We start from the raw sequence: 16,067 nt of genomic DNA, 5'->3' as shown, positions 1-16,067 counted from the left end.
GGTATTGAGCTCCTTTTCTGTAACACTGTGTGTTGCTGCACCATTATAGACATTAAAACTTCAGGAGCTGTTAATAATCTTCAGCACTTAAATAGTGCTTTTCACCTTCAGAGGGTGTCTATTTACTCTACAAATACCACCTTATTAAGTCTTCCAATGTCCCTGTGTAGGTATTATCCCCATTGTACAAATGAGATTAAAGGACATGCTCATGGCCACAAATGGAATCGGTGTCAGAGCCGTGGATTAGCGATTAGAAATTCCTGACTAATCTTCCTGTGCTCACACCACTGACCACGAAGCCTCCATCTTTCTCTCTCTCTCTCTTCTTAGGTCTTTAAATCTTCAAGGCATTGTACACACATTAATCTAAGTTCCTAATGTATTGTAAAGAAGGTCATTAAAAGGTATCTCTCTCTGTCCCAAACAGCCTCATGCCCCAGTTCATGTACTGCATAACTGATGCAAATGTATTACCTCAGAGCATGGCCAAAATCCAGGTACCATAACCCTGTTTGTTAAATATCTTTGAATACCCTATATATTCGCCTGAAACAGTCTCCGTCTCCTCCTTGGAGAGCAGCCTAGGTTCTCCGCACTGAAGTCCCCAAACAAAGAGCTGTTCTGCCTCTCTCCATGTCTAGTGCCAGAGGCATGCAGAGAGTGAGTGGATTCCACTGCTTTCTTCTCTCCTCTCCCAAACATGTACAGTTTGCTTTCTCCAGTTCTCAAGTAGCCTTAGAAGCAGAAGTTTCCAGGCCTGCTTTGAACCTGACTCTCCTGGCCAGAAGCACTTTTCTGCCACACCACCACATTTGCTTTAAAAAGATAATTGAAAAAAGGCGCTTAGAAACCAGGGTGTTGAGCGCAGTATAATGATCGATAGAGAAAAGACCAAATCAGTTGTTGTTTAATGTTTCCTTCACACTGTGGGTTAAAGTGTTTTTACACTAAAGTAGAGTGCCAATCTCTCCTTTTGAATGCATCTTTTATTCCTTAAACTGTGTGCTTTACAATAAGGGCCTCTTGTATATCGTTATGTGCAAATGCCACACAAATTGTGGCCTCTGTTGAAACATACTAAACACTCAGCAATGTTCATGTTCCCAGATCTCTGTTTTGCAGATGCTAATTAATAACCATTTGCACTTTTCAAGGAAAGAGCTAAAGGTGGGAATAGCCATTTGCCTTTCTAGCAGGATCAAGTAATGGGGTTGGAGAGTGAGAAGAGGATTTTACATAAAAAATGTACAGCTGAAAATGAAAAGACTGAAGAGCTGCTGCGAAACCATAATGCTAAGGCTTCTCTGACTGCAATCACCCGTTGTATCAATGAACTGCAAAGAGCTAGTTTGAAGGTGTGTATCTTGGCCAGTGAATGTGATTTGAAAGGGATTGTACTGCCATTAAGAATACCCTTTAGGCAGCGATCTGTTGTGTGGTCTTGACTGAGTTCTGAGACACTGTGTAAAGAGCTGCGGGAAGATTAATGGTGCAAACTTGACAATAGGTGTGTAACTAATGACATGGGGGTGATCACAATATCTCATTTCTGTTCTCTTCTGGAGGGCAGGAAACAATAACTGCCTCTCTCAGGGGGAGAAGGCACAAATGGAACAAAAACCCTGTTAAAGGACACCTCATAAGGTTACTAACACCTGCTTTTAGTGCAATTCCTGCTGATCTAATTACCCTAATTTTAACATGTAAAATAATTAGCTTCTGAGAAGAGCCATAGATAACCTACTGTTAGCAGGTCAATATGAAAGATATTGTGCGTCCTACTTTCAGCAGAGTCTTCAGTGTGGTTTATTTTAGTCCCTTTGTCATTGGTGGCCAGGTTGTGCGTATGAAGGACAGAGAAAATGGAGCAGAAGGAGTAAGGACCCAATTCATCTCTGTCCTGGCGTTGAACTTGGTTCTGGGCCTGGGAGAGGAGGCAGTCCTGGAGCTGCTGGTTCATCTGCCAGCTCAAGTTAGAGAGGCATCAGAGGCTGTTTTCACCTGTTGCTGTGGCCTTTCTGACTATGCCCCAGTGTCCACTTGAGAAATTTCAGAATGTTCCCATAATTTCTAACACTTGTTCAGCTCCACTGGTGTCAGTGCTGGGAGCTCTGGTATAGATGGGTCATTGGCGGCTGCTGCTGCATCATCTCACCTTTCTCAATAGAGGTCTAGCCGTAGCTGACATCATGGTTAAAACATTGGCACTAGGGGTTCCCAGCACTGTTAACGCTGCTGACAAAGGAAGAGGATTTTAGATACATTTCCCTTCTGTGTATACTGTGAAAGGTTGCAGGTGGAGGGGATACCCCGATAGAGAGAGGAGTGGGAGGAGCAGCAGTACTGTTGCAGTATCTAAAGGTCCGAGACAGGCACCAGGCCCTGTTCTGCCAGGCACTCTGCACAAATATAACAAAAAGTCCCGTGCCCCAAAGAGCTTACAGTCTGAGCGAGGGGAAACCTCATGTTTGTCATTTTTATATAAGCTCCGTCTGAAAACTGCTAAAAGAATGGATGTTACCCCAGCATTTCCTTGAACGTGGGCACAGCTTATTGTCGTGCAAGCCTGCAGTGCCCAGAAGTTATTAGGGCATGGAAAAGTTAATGTGCAGAACCGGCTGGAATTAATGCAAACTCTCTTGGGGAAATTCCTTATTAATGCAGGTGACCTAATAAAATCACAAGCAAAAAATGAGCCACGGCTCCTCCAGTAGCCACACAATGGAACACCACTGGCGATCTGGTCAGGCGAGGCCTGGCGTTAGACTAGTGGGGGTTGAGGCACAGTGGCAGTGCTGTTTGTGGGAGCCCTGTGACTAGTACCGCTATAAATCAAGACTGAAGCGCATTGGCAGAGCTGTGTTCATGGGGATGCGGAGAAGTCCTGGAATACTGTCCTGCTGCAGGCCCACGTGCATTGCTAGAAACGTGAATGTGAGCACTTGCACAACTGTTGCCTGCTCTAGTGAGTGCATGTGCTCACACACTCAGACCCAGGTGCAAACATAGCTGCCAGAATTTAATGTGCAAAGTATCTGCAACAGACCATTGATTTCTCCCCCACACACACCTCAAATGTAGTGGATACTGTTCAAGACGAGATGTGATTTATTTATTCTATTTTTTTGGTCCCTATGACAGAAAGACACTGCTGTTCACAGCAGGGGCCTATGTTTGTACTGCATCCAGAATGCTTCCTATGAGTACCCTCCGATCTCTACACGTACAGTGCTACAGCGACGGGAGAGAGCTCTCACTGCAGCATAAAATAACCACCTCAGTGAGCGGCAGAAGCTATGGTGGCGTAGTGCTGTGCACACGAGCGCTTATGTTGGTGTGACTTATGTCACTCGGGGGGAGGGGTTGGAATGCCAACACCCCTGAGCGACATACGTTTTGCTGTCATAAGTGGGGGTGTAGACATAACTGTGTGTTCTTTATCAACAACTTGGAGATAAATATTTAGGGCCTGATCCTGTATTGCTCTGCTCTGTGTCTCATCATTTGCAGCTGAGCAAAGGGAATGTAAAATGCTGCTCTTCTAATCTGGTAGCACTTTGCATTCTGCCCTGGCACAAATGATTGAACAAGGTGCAGGTCATCCAACTATGTAGGGCTAAGTTCATCCCTGGTGTAATGCTGGGGAAGTCAGTGGACTTCCAGCTGGGAAGGGTCTGGCCCATTGTGTTTGGACAGCACCCAGCACGATGGGGCTCCAGTTCTGATTGGGGACTTGAGTATTATCGTAATAAGTATATTTACTGCAACTGCTAAGCTACCTGCTATCTGCATGAAGATATATTTTCTTTAATATTGTCTAATCTATTTCCATCCCTAGATCCTAGTGCTTCTGTTTGTCTGTCTGTCCCCATCTCTAGATTCAGGTGTGTTTTTCTATCCATCCAACCTGCGCTTTATTCATACATCTTCTCTAGGGGCCTCATTCTCCACTGCTTCAAACCTAGTTCAGCTATTTCCACCTGTGCAAATTGGATGTAAAATGCGAGCAGATCAAAATGTCCGTGTTTCACACTCGCTCTGCACAGCTGCAGATGATGGCGCAAGGAACAGGGCAGTAGAGGAATCAGGCTCTGTCTTTCTGAAAGGTTCTGGCTAGATTTAGATAAAAGATGTGGAGTTTCGTTTTTTAAACGTTAGCCAACATGTTTTAAAACGGGTCAGCAACGTGTCCGTGGTAAAAATGTTGAGATCTGTGGTAATTTTTTAAAAAATGGAATGACTGAATGACATAACCCCTTGCCAATGTCCGTCACTAAATCCGGTAATTTTGTCAGGTGTCCATCACACAACATGGTGGTGCCAACCCTTGTTTTAAAATGTTAAGGTAGAAAGGGTAAATTGTATTTTAACATGGACTAGCTGATCAAGCAGCTTTGATCCTAATCTAGACAAACCCAGAGCTTTTATCTATTAGATTTTACAGCTTAAGAAAGTCCAGAAATGGAGGAAGTGGGAAGTGGGGTTGGGACATCTTTGCGCTGGGCTGGTATCTAGCAGCTTGGTGTTGCAGTGGGTGCAGAGTGCAGCTGTGCCCAGCAGATGGTGCCTCTGAGCCAGATGGAACCCATTGGAAATAAAGTGAGGAGAAAGAAAAGAGAAATGTGATCGAGATGGGGCAGTTGGCAGAGGAAGGAAGCAGATAAAAAAAATGAGAGAGAGAACAAAGAAATCGCGACCAAGACGAACAAACTGTGGAGGCAGCTTCACTTTGGGGGCTGTGGAAAGAACTTCCAGGGTATCTCAGTCGCTGGAATAACAGGGAGCAGGCTGCACTGCTGCAAAGGGTTTGCAAAAGGAGCAAATAATCTTGTGGCTGCTGCCCATGCCGAAGGGAAAAAGGGATCCTGTGAGCAAGAGCGAGGAGGAAACTGCCTGCCGGAGACTGCAACATTTCAGTAGCAAAGTGTGCTCCAAAGTTCCCTCCAGGATCCCCTGGGCTGCAGCTCTTGGTGGGGAGAACCCCCACCCAGGAAGGTTGCCCTAGCTCTCACCCCCTGCCCCTCCCACGCATGCTTTGGGATTATAGGTCATTTTTGAACAAACAACAAAACTAGCGGATTTCAGAGTGAAATTCCGGAGGAAATTTAAAGAGCATCCGGATCCGGAGAAAGAGAGAGAGAGAAAGAGGAAGGAAAAAATAAATAAAAACGTGGAGTGAATCTAAGGCAACCAAAGAAGGGACGAGGAGAAAGAAACTGACACAGACGTGGAGATGGGGTGAGATTGGCAGTTTTATTATTTGCGTGTTGTTTATTGTATTAATAATTTAAAGACCCTGATGTGTTTTTAATGCAGCAGAGTTGAAGGGATAAGGATTTCGAGTTGCAGTAAAGAAATTCAAGTTTAAATGTAAAAAAGTCCCCTAAGCTTTAGGGGTTTGGGAAGTAGATAGTTGCAGAGATTTGTAACTTACCTTATGTGACCCAAGGTGTGGGTGGAAGGCTCCAAGGGGATCCATATCTTGTATAAAATTCAGAATGGCCCTTTGGGGTGAAGTAAAGCACCTACTACCTTTACAGCCCTTCCCAGAAGTTAGAGATTTCTGATTTTGTTTTCTGTTGTGTTCAGTAAAGTGGACCCTACTTACATTTGTAAATGGGTAAATAGCTTGACGGAAAATCTCTGGTCATAACCCCTAAATTCTTTCAGGGGTGAAATAAACTCTAAGTGGCTACCAGGCATTGGCATAGAAATGGGAGTTTAGCCTGGTATTTGATGTATGCATTCATAATAAACCCCAACTGTGTCATTTAAGGATCTGACATGCTGCTGTGAGTAAGTTGCTTGTGTAATGAACACTTCTGGGCCACTTAGAAGCACGCTGGAGCTGGAGAAAGCCCCTGCCTGCTCCATCTCTCCAAGACTTTGAGTTTGACATTAGAGGAGAAATAAGTAACATTTTAATGGCTTGTGTTTCTTTTGCTAAGTTTTTGATTTCCCTCTTGGGCAGCCTGGGTTAAAAGACTGAATAGGGTGAAACAGATTCAGGTGGCAGAAGGGACACAGACATTAATTCTGATCTCCGAGTCTGTGAATCTAGAGTAAATCTATTTAAGTCAGTGTGGTTTACACTGGGCCAGCTTAGGGCAGGTCTTCACTACGGGGTGGGGGTCGATTTAAGATACGCAAATTCAGCTACGCGAATAGCGTAGCTGAATTCGACATATCGGAGCCGACTTATCCTGCTGTGGGGACGGCGGCAAAATCGACCTCCGCAGCTCCCCATCAACGGCGCTTACTCCCACCTCCGCTGGTGGAGTAAGCGTGTCGATTTGGGGATCGATTGTCGCGTCCCGACGAGACGCGATAATTCCATCCCCGAGAGATCGATTTCTACCCAACGATTCAGGCGGGTAGTGTAGACCTAGCCTTAGATCAGAAACTGTCCCCTGCTTCTCTGTATCATCTCTGCAATCCATATTGTGACTCCCAAACCCTCAGCCTTGGAATTGCCAGGAAGGGTGCAGCAGGTGGATAGGTTAGGACTAGCATCTTATTTTCCAGGACTATGGGATGGATCCTTCTTCTTGGAACTGTCATGCTACACCCAGTGGCTGTGCAGTTTCATTAGAAGGTTGCCACTTCTCATGCAAAATGCTGGGATTGTGGTCACTGCGACAGAGTTCTTAGATTTCACTCTAATGATAGTGTCAAGGCAGCAACATTATAGTCAACGTGGAGATGACATTTCCACCCAACCCCCTGTCTTCAGTCACAGAGAATTGCTGAGTGGAAAGGTCTTTGTGTTGTGCATAGATTACATGGAAAGGTTGAATAGCCAGCAGCAGGTTAGTCCCCTGGATTCCCAAGAGATTAGGAAAGCGTCACCTTTGAAATGATTTCCCACCAGTAGGTTTTAGTTGATTTATATTTTAAGCAAGGAGTTAGTCCTTACCCCCCATTGACGCTTGTCAGGTTTCCTTGTAACCCTTGTTCCAGTAATATCCATGGTGTAGCTTTCATGGATAATTCATTCCTGAACTCGAACATATCTCTGGCGTACTGTAGGTTTTAGAGCATTGCCTTTGTACCTTTAAATAGCTAGTTGTAAATGTCACTTGGGTCACAAGGGAAGTGAATTCAGTCACCTCCTAGCTGAGCCCATACTGGGCATTTGTCCACATTTCAAACTAGCACAGGACAGGCTGAGGGAAGGCCTAGCGTTGGCTGTTGGTCATGCTTCAGGAGCAACAGAACTAAGGTGCATTGGCAGAGCTGTGCAGGCTTCCCTGTGTGTGACCCCTGCTGTGCAATGAAGACACATGAGCAGAAATGGGTGTGAGCACAGATGAGTGTTAGGGCCTGGAGGTGCATTAGCTATACTATATGGGAAGCCCAGGACTGGCATAGTAGGCGGGCTGCAGGTCAGGGCTGAGGTGTATCAGCAGAGCTGTGTGCACACCTACGCCTGGTACTAGCTGCTGTGATGGGTCTCGCTTTCTGGAATATGTAAATATTACTTAGATACATTCAGGACCCATACCAATGGAGGAAGTGGATTGCTGTGCATATAAGCCCCTTGGTTTGTGTGTGGCAAAGGAGGAGCCAAGAGACCTTGGAAACAGTGGGGGACAGCCATCCCAGAGTGGTAACTGTGCCAAGTACACGGGGCACCCAGCAGCAGCAGGTCATCCCTGCTCAGGACGCGCCCGGTGGGGATAGGATTCTGGTAGAAGAAATGCTTAACAATGTGCTGGGCCTTTAAGTGTCCCTGGTCTCCTTCCCCGTGCCTGAACTTGCATGCTTGGCATTGTGTTCCCCAGGCTAATCCGACTGGAGCATATTCAGCCAGGATTCCTCAGGCGGCTTTTATCTACAAACAAGGGAGCCGCTTTTCATTCTTCATGCGGAGCTTTCCTGGCTAATTCTGCGGAGGGAGAAGCGGCCCTCGGTGCTTCCCACCACTGCATTCCCACAAAGCAGTGGTGTGCAGTGTGGAAGGGAAGCAAGCTGCAGCTAAGAGGGCTTGTGAGCCTGAAGGGAAGAGGCAGTATCTCTAGTGGTTAAAGCCAGGCGCTGAAAGTCAGGACTCCTGGATTGTATTCCCAGATCAGGAAGGACGTGTGATCTAGTGGCTAGAGCAGTCAGGCCCTTAGAGGCAGCTGCCTGAGTCCTGGGGAGAAGGAGCGCCGTGGGTTGTTATCAATCTACGTCCTTTTCACTCGCCCCCTGGCTAACCTAGGAGTAGCTTTGATGGGCTCTGGAGGGGAGCCATATGGTGTGGGGGATCCTGTAGGCTCTCCCCTGCTCCGCCCCAAGCAATGTCACAGGAAAGTCAGCGGGGTTTCAGACTAAACTGAGGAGAAAAGTCAAGGCACTGAAAAGGGCATGTTGGGGGAGGGAGAGAAGGAAAGGAGGAATCAGTCCACATGCCCCACATTGCAGGTCTGAGATCCAGGACTTGGTCTGTCTGACACACACCAGAATCCCGTCCTCCCCCAGGAAAAAACGTCATGTGGAACAGTCCTGCTGTCTGTGGCCTGCAAAGTGCAGGAGGTCAGACTACATGATCGTGCTGGTCCCTTCTGACTTTGGAGTCTATGAATCTTTCCCCTCATTGAGACCTCTGGTTCTGAGAGCTGATAGAGGGGAGAGCAGTGCTTAATTTGCACCAGCAGAGCCTGGCGGTTCAGAGCCCCGGCACCTCTGGGCTTGGCAGTTCAGAGCCCCGGCACCTCTGGGCTTGGCGGTTCAGAGCCCCGGCACCTCTGGGCTTGGCAGTTCAGAGCCCCGGCACCTCAGGGCCTGGCAGTTCAGAGCCCCGGCACCTCTGGGCTTGGCAGTTCAGAGCCCTGGCACCTCTGGGTTTGCTGCATCAGTTATTAATGTAAAAAAATTGCTTGAGCCCCAGCACCTCTTTCATTATAAATTAAGCACTGGGCGAGGGCCCTGTCCCCGCTGCAATCCAGCACAATCTCTTAGCTGACTCAGCAGGACAGTGGGCTGAATTCCAGAATGGAGCCAGGTGACGGTTCTCTTCCCCGGCCCCTTCCACTCCCCTATGAGCTGTTCCACCCAGGAACCAGAGCTAGGGCTGGGGGAGAGAAAGGACGGTTAGGATATGAGAATGTGAGTAATTAATGGGAATGGCTTTAAAATGGAATCCCGTAGAACAGAGCCCATCCAAAAGGGGAGGAGACGGGGGGTCTAAACCCTCGAGTCTCATCCCCCTTAGAGCTACTTCTGATGTCCACCTGGATGCTCCAGTGAGTGCAGAACATACCTACGCCTTCTGCTGGCTGGCACGAACACGGCTCTGCAAAGGTCTGAGCCGAGGCCCAAGTTAGGAGCCCCGTGTCTCTCGTACCTTGCCACAACGGCTGGGAAACCTTTGGTGCTCTCTGAACCTGAGTTTAATCACTCCATGGCTTTCTCATCTGGGGGCCTTTGCCTTTGGACTTGCTGACTTTGGCAGGCAGCAGAGCCCAGGTCTGGCAACCTGCAGGGCACAATGTGAAGACGTGTTTCTTGCAGTGATCCTACTCTCTGTGCTATGAAAATACCCTGCAGCCCAGGTGGAACATGGTCTCGAAATGGCAGCTGGAGCCACAACCCCAGAGCGCTTCCCTGGCCCCCGGCCCGGGAGCTGCTGCGCAAGTCTGGTTTATCTGGGCAGATCATTCTGCTGATCTGATCCTTTGGGGCCTGCCGCAAGGTGTGTTGTGCTTTGGATGGCATGAGGCCCATGTGCTGCCCGGGTCTGGGCTGAATGTTACAACACCAGCATCTGAGAGAAAGGAGAAGCTGCCCTGCCCTGCCCTGGCAGGTAATTCCAAAGCCCTGCAGCGTCAGTGTGGGTTCCTCAAACAGGCCTCACTTGGGCAGTGGGGGCAAGCTTCCTGCAGGCGCCGTCACGTTTACCGGCATGGCTCAACCACAGCAAGAGGGACAGCTCATTCTCCATGGCCCATCCCCCCATCTCTGCTGGCCAATGAGGGGGCCAGTTACTGGATGCATATGGGGACTGGGCTGAGCCCCACCAGCCTAATTTTGCACCAGCGGCTTCCGACTGCTGCCCTAGTGGTAAAATGCCTCATTCTAAATCCCGCAGGCTTTCGCGGGAGTGCCCCAGAGCAGAAATCTCACTCTGAGACCTGCCAGAGCAAGTCTTCCGCTTAAAAATCATAGTTAACAATCGTATCTTGGGCAGAACCGCCCCTCCCCATGCACAGACTTCAGAATTTATAACAGGAGGGCGCTAAGCATCAGCTTCTCTTGAAGGAGCAGCCGTGTTAAGGACCATCACCAGTGCAAAGATTAAAACAAATGTCTGGTCTCCACTCATTCAGCACAGGGGGCTGGGCAGGTGAACAGGACGTGATAAGCGATTCAATGAACCAAGCGTGCATGCCACAGGCTGGCGGGCAGGATTGCTGGGCCAGGATTGATGGCGGCAAAGAACGAAAGAACCTGCAAGGGGAAAACTTCCCCTGGAGTGTGCAATAGTCAGGGAAAGGACGGGGAGAAAGATGGAAGGGAGTGAAATAGCTTGAGCCAAAGGCAGCTTTGTAGTAGACAGGAGAAACCGCTCTCTGCACCCTCCTTTTGTTCCCACCCCCCAAAGAAACCCGTTGGATGCAATAGAGGATCTAAAGCAACCAATAAGAGCCTGCCTCCCTATCTCCACCCCACCCCACCCCACGAGCCTTGGCAGGAGGCTGCATTTTAACACATGCCCTTGTGGTTAGGAATCCACAGCTGCGGGAGGAGTTGGAGAGATCTTGGAAATGTCAGGCAGGAATTTAACAGATTGCTGCTGCCTGCGTTGCACTGGATTGCACTCCTGAGAAAGCAGAGCAGTGACTGAAGAAACATCCTTTCCCCGAGGGCTCAGGCAGGGCTAGGACCCTGCTAGGGTGACCAGATGTCCCGATTTTATAGGGACAGTCCCGATTTTTGGATCTTTTTCTTATATAGGCTCCTATTACCCCCCCTCTCCCCCGTCCCGATTTTTCACATTTGCTGTCTGGTCACCCTAGACCCTGCTAGGCAGCAAGGATTGTGTCAAAAGAGAGAGAACAGAGAGGATGACCAGTGAGAAGCACTATACAAACTCAGCTCCAGAGATAAATGCTACTGAACGGGCTTTTGAAATTCTACCCCTTTATCTGACCTGGTTTATTCCTGACTATGGGAAAACACTGCTTTTGTAGGATTTTGCACCATCGTCCCCTTGGGAAGGGGCTAGCAAATGTTGTTAGTGCTTAGAAGGGGAGTAAATTCTAACCCCAGCTCTGCCACTGACTCCTGTGTCCTGGGGCAAGTCCCTGCCCCTCTGTGTCTCAGTTTCCACACCTGTAAAACAGCTGTGCAGCTCTAATAACGAGGATTAATGAGTGACCACTGTGAGCTGCTCTGATTAAAGGCATCCGTAGCTGCATGCTGGAAGTGTGCGAAGGGGTGCGTGACTGCTCACTCAAACAATCCCTTGGGACGGTGAAGATGAATGATGGGATCTGAATCAGGAACGGGCTCAAGAACTGAGCTCCCCAGTGGCTGCGCCAGGCTCCTCGGTTACAGTGTGTATGTTGTCTTGCTGTAGCCTGCCAGGCCTGCATCTGTGATGCGCGTGTTTCTATAGATCCGTCCCAGTGCGTGCATTACAGACGCGTTCACACAGACTTTCCTGGGGCAGGCTCGGGAGGGTCGCATGTTAGATGTTTCTCGGTGGGTGTGCACAGGGGGCGGGGTAGAGGGAGGAGGAAAGGAAATGGGGGGCCTCTGGAGATAGGGATTCATGTGTGCATACACTACTTAAACCACATGGGGTCTGACTGGGATTCGATTTGATCCCTCTGCTCAGCAGGTTCATCCTATCGCTCTTCAGTGCTGTCTCCTAAGAAGGAGCAGCTGCAGCCTCTCTTGGTGGGGCCCTCACTGGCAGACGGGGTCTCTCCTTTTCCAGCAGGTGGGGGGGTTCAGTTGCATTCTCTGAATGGACTGGGTCAGGGCTATTTAAAAAGATACCCCTTCCGAATGGGCCTGTAGGAGAAGCTGCCAAAGGAGAGGGGGATGCGTTGTCCTGGATGGACCGGACACCCAGCTCTCCCCCAGGGCTCAGTCATGCCATGATTATTAGAGAATAGAGGGGTGAGCATTGGCTTTTAACCCTCTCCAGGTTTTGTCTTGTTCAGTAAATGCAGCACTGGTGAAAGTGCTGGATCAGGAATCCTAGAAATCAGTGTTGTCTCCTTGTCCCTGGGATGGCAGACATTTGGGCATGCGTCCCGCACCGTACCCTGTGTCCTGACACGGAAGGGCTCACCTCTAGGGGCTGAAGGGAATTCAGTCTCTTGGGCCCATTCAGTTCTTAGCTCCTCTGTCGAGACCACCAGCAATGGCGACACACCAATGATTAGCTGCTCTGGTGTTTGTGATGTGGGCACCAATCGGCCAGGAAATGAACTTGGACACTGAGGTGATGGCAGCCATATGAGAACCTAGCTAGAAATAAGGCCAGCAGACAGTTTCAGATAAACTGCCTTTTGGTGGGACGACCAAGCCCGGCCTAGGTTCAAATCAGTGACTGACTCTGGGAATGAGCGACGGAATGGATCACTTGATGATTACCTGTTCCATTCATCCCCTCTGGGGCACCTGGCATTGGCCACTGTTGGAAGACAGGAGACTGGGCTAGATGGACCTTTGGTCTGACCCAGTGTGGCCACTCTTATGGTCTTATGACTCAGAGGTGAATGGGTCCATATCTCCTTGCCCAATCGCCAGTCTCCTCCCAACACCTGCTAGTCAATCTCAGCGAGTGGAGTTTTCCTCCTGGAGGCATCTCCCTCAGGATAAGATCTCATTGCAAGAGGAGAAAACAACACAGCCTTAAGACAGCACTGTGATGCTACAATTCTTGTGTGAGATGCCTTGATTCCATGGTGATGGGCACATTAGAAATCGCTAGATTAGCTAGACCATCTCTTTGTTCCCTTTGAAACTGCTGAGTTTTGCCCAGGAGAGTGGCTGGTTGGATTCCCTGCAGCCAGGACGGTAGAACACATTCATCAGACAGCAGGTCATCTTAAACTAACAGTGGGACATTTAATAAGCAAGCTCTCCTCTTCCCTCTCAGTCTGGGACCAAAACCAGCGCAAAGGGGCCTGACTCCTTTCCATTTGCCGTCATCAGGCACTCACTGATCGGTCTCAGTCTGAGCCAGATCTTTGTCCTTTAACTTTGCTTCTCTCTTAACGATCAGCAAGGGGTCGGCCCTGGGGGGAGGGGAGGGGTATGTGTGTGACTTTATTTACACATGCCCTTTCCGCTGCCAAGCTGAAAGGAACTGTCAGCATTTACTGAGGTGTGTGACATCCAGGTATAGCCATGTAAAATGGGGCTGGGGCAACAGGCAACCTGACCATTCCAGTCCTAGGCACTTTTGAGGCTATTTTTAAATGGTTTGTGGTGCTCCTGGAAAGGAGAGATCGATGGCATTGGCCAGAGGAGAGCAGAGTGCAGACAGGTGCTGGGCAGTCCTGCCCCGCAGCCCTAAACTGCAGCCCCCCTGCTATTCCAGTTCTGGGTTCTCAGGCATAGCCCTGCCAGTGCCTCTCAGTCCTGACCCACAGCCCCCACCCCCCCTTGCTATTCCTGTCTGGGCTTCTCCTGAGCAGATATTGTCATCCGTGCTGACTTGGGCCAGGCAGCGTGGTGGTACTTAGTTGCAGAAAAAATGACAGGAAGGGTTAGGTGGAGCCCATATAAGTCACTGTTGTGTGGCCCCTGGAGGGTTTGCCCTCAGGTCCTGGGAGGTCACTGGCTGTTTCACCAAGACCTGGTGTCTCTCATTGACATGTTTTCGGTTCCTATTCCTCTTTGGTCTTCTCTCCCTTTCAGTTTCCTGCCGAGTCTGTTTCCTTCCTCTTTCTTTCTGTCATTTGTTTCTCCTTGCTTCGTTCTGTCTCTCAGACCCTGGGAAGGCTTTTGTTTCTCAGCTCTTGCTTTGGTCTTGTCAAACGAAAAAAAAAACCGAGAGGCAGGTCTCATCCGCCAGCCGGAGTCCTCCACGATGAATTTCTGTACCCGCTTCTGTGCTGGGGTGAAGAGAAGCCCCCTCCCCCAACAACCCCGCGCCCCAGGCCCCTCTCCTGGTGCTGGAAAGTGCTGCTGATGAGAGAGACGTACTAACCAAAGCATTTCCGTAATTCTCCCAAACTGAGCACGAAGCTCTCCATGGCCTTTGGGCTCTGCACTATCCTGGAGCATGAACTACAGAGAACTAGAAGAGCTGGAGGCAACTGTGAGAGCCTTGAATTCAAAGCCTAAGCAGCCGCTTCCTCAAGCACTGTCCATGTGCCAGAGAGGCATTGTGGCTCCTTCGTAGCTTGGGTACCTAGGGGTAGGAAGGAGCACCCTGGCCCATTAAACTGGCTCCCCCATTCCAGGAAGCCGGCTCCTATTAGCAGGGGTGGAGGAAAGTTTGAGTGCTGGAGAGGGAGAAGATTCCAAAGATTACCACTGTCGTGCAGTGTGCAAGTTAGTTTTGTTTTCTAGTGGGAGGAGAAGGATGGCGAGGTGTCCCTGATATCCCAGCATGCAACGCACGCAACCCTTTCCCCTACATTAGCACTTTCCAGCTGATGTCCTGAAGGTGCATGAGTGACTGGAGCCTCCCCAGGAGATAGGATAGTGTTTTTAACCCCATTTTGCAGATGGGGAAACTGAGGCACGCAAAGGGGTAGGGCCTGGACCCATGGCCACACAGTCAGGAATAGAACTGAGGAGTCCTGGCATACAGCCCTGTGCTTTAACCACCACATCCCAAACGGACATGCAAGTGTAGGGCTGCTGTTCCCAGCTTCAATGAGAGGAGCAGGGTGGGAAGACAGCTTCCTGGATTCTGCATGTTCTGTTTCCTCAGCCCCTCGGAAGCTGCCTTGATGCAGGAATTGCCTCCCTTGCAGCAGGTAAATGCGCATCGACGTGCAGCCTCTGCTGTGCTGCAGGAGCAGCCAACTTGTCCCCTGTTCAAATGGGGAGCATCGGAGGTCATTGGTACCCGTCTGGTTTGGGGAGTCGGTGAGGCTTGGACCTGTGTTGCCTGGAGGGACAGACAACTTTCCTTGTTAGTACGAAGTCTGGTAGCTCCCCTGCCGTTTTCTTCCCCTTCCCTTGGGATCTGCAGGAGGCGAAGCAGTGCTGGCCTGTGCGGCTATTGTCTCACAATTACACCATCAGCAGCCAATCGTATTGTCCCTTGAGTCTTGCCCATCTTGGAGCGATCAATACAAAGATTTTTGGTAGTTTTCAGTCAGTAAACGCCAGCAGTAATCGACCCCTGCCCCCGGGGCAGCCTCAGCAGAGATCCTGAGGACTGAACACCCCAGGGACCTGGCCTCCCCTCTGCCCTGTAGAGGGGTTCCCCCCCAGAGGGGTGGTTCACGGGCTGGCTCCTTTGCTTTCTGCTTTCTGTGGCACACCAAGTGCTGCAGACAATAACCCCGCCGGGACCAGGGGGGAGTTTGCTCCTGCTTCTAATTGACAAAAATTAACAGCAATAAACATCCCCTGTGTTCCAGCCGATCTGAAAAGCTGCGGAAAGCGATGACTAAGGTTCCTCACAGCCCTGGGGCCTGCTGACTTGGGCTCTGCTCTGAAGCGGGCCGTGATGTCAGTTGCACCCTGGTGGGTGGGGGAGGCGTATGTAGCCAGTTCTAGCTCATGACCACCCAGCTACGGCAGCGTTCTCTCTCTGGGGAGGCAATCCCTGTGCAGGGACATCTGGTGTGGATCTGGGCTTAATCTAAAGCCCACTGAAGTCAGTGGGGGAGTTTCCATTTGGATCGCAGCCTCACTGAGGGTGTGAGGAGGGGGAAGGGTACCTCTTGTCAGTCAGTACCATTAAAAGTGACCAAACACCATTTCAGAGCCGGTGAAATTACGGACACACCAATGGAACTAATCCAGACTTTTCACTCCAGTTTGTCCCCAGCACTTATTGCCAGAGAATGTGAAACCAAAATAAACAGGGAAGCGGCTCTGTAGCCAGAGCACTTTGCTACATAAAAATAGCATAGTGCTAAAGCCACGGCAGCCCC

General features: G+C 49.8%; 1 protein-coding gene across 2 annotated transcripts in view; it reads left to right on the top strand.

The window, feature by feature from the left end:
* Positions 1-4,588: 4,588 nt before the first annotated feature.
* Positions 4,589-16,067, top strand: part of HOMER3 (homer scaffold protein 3) — a 31,385-nt gene continuing 19,906 nt past the window's right edge. The window contains exon 1 of one of the 2 annotated variants that reach the window (XM_034754976.1): positions 4,589-5,241. Coding sequence is in view for 1 of the 2 variants with exons in the window: in XM_034754977.1 (XP_034610868.1) it covers positions 5,237-5,241 (5 nt within the window). In the remaining variant the exon portion in view is untranslated. The remainder of the gene's footprint in view (positions 5,242-16,067) is intronic. The other variant, XM_034754977.1, reaches the window with a different exon arrangement.

Source organism: Trachemys scripta, chromosome 22 (assembly GCF_013100865.1).
Source record: "Trachemys scripta elegans isolate TJP31775 chromosome 22, CAS_Tse_1.0, whole genome shotgun sequence".
Classification (NCBI taxonomy): Eukaryota; Metazoa; Chordata; order Testudines; family Emydidae; genus Trachemys; species Trachemys scripta.
This window is presented reverse-complemented; position numbering and strand designations above follow the sequence as displayed.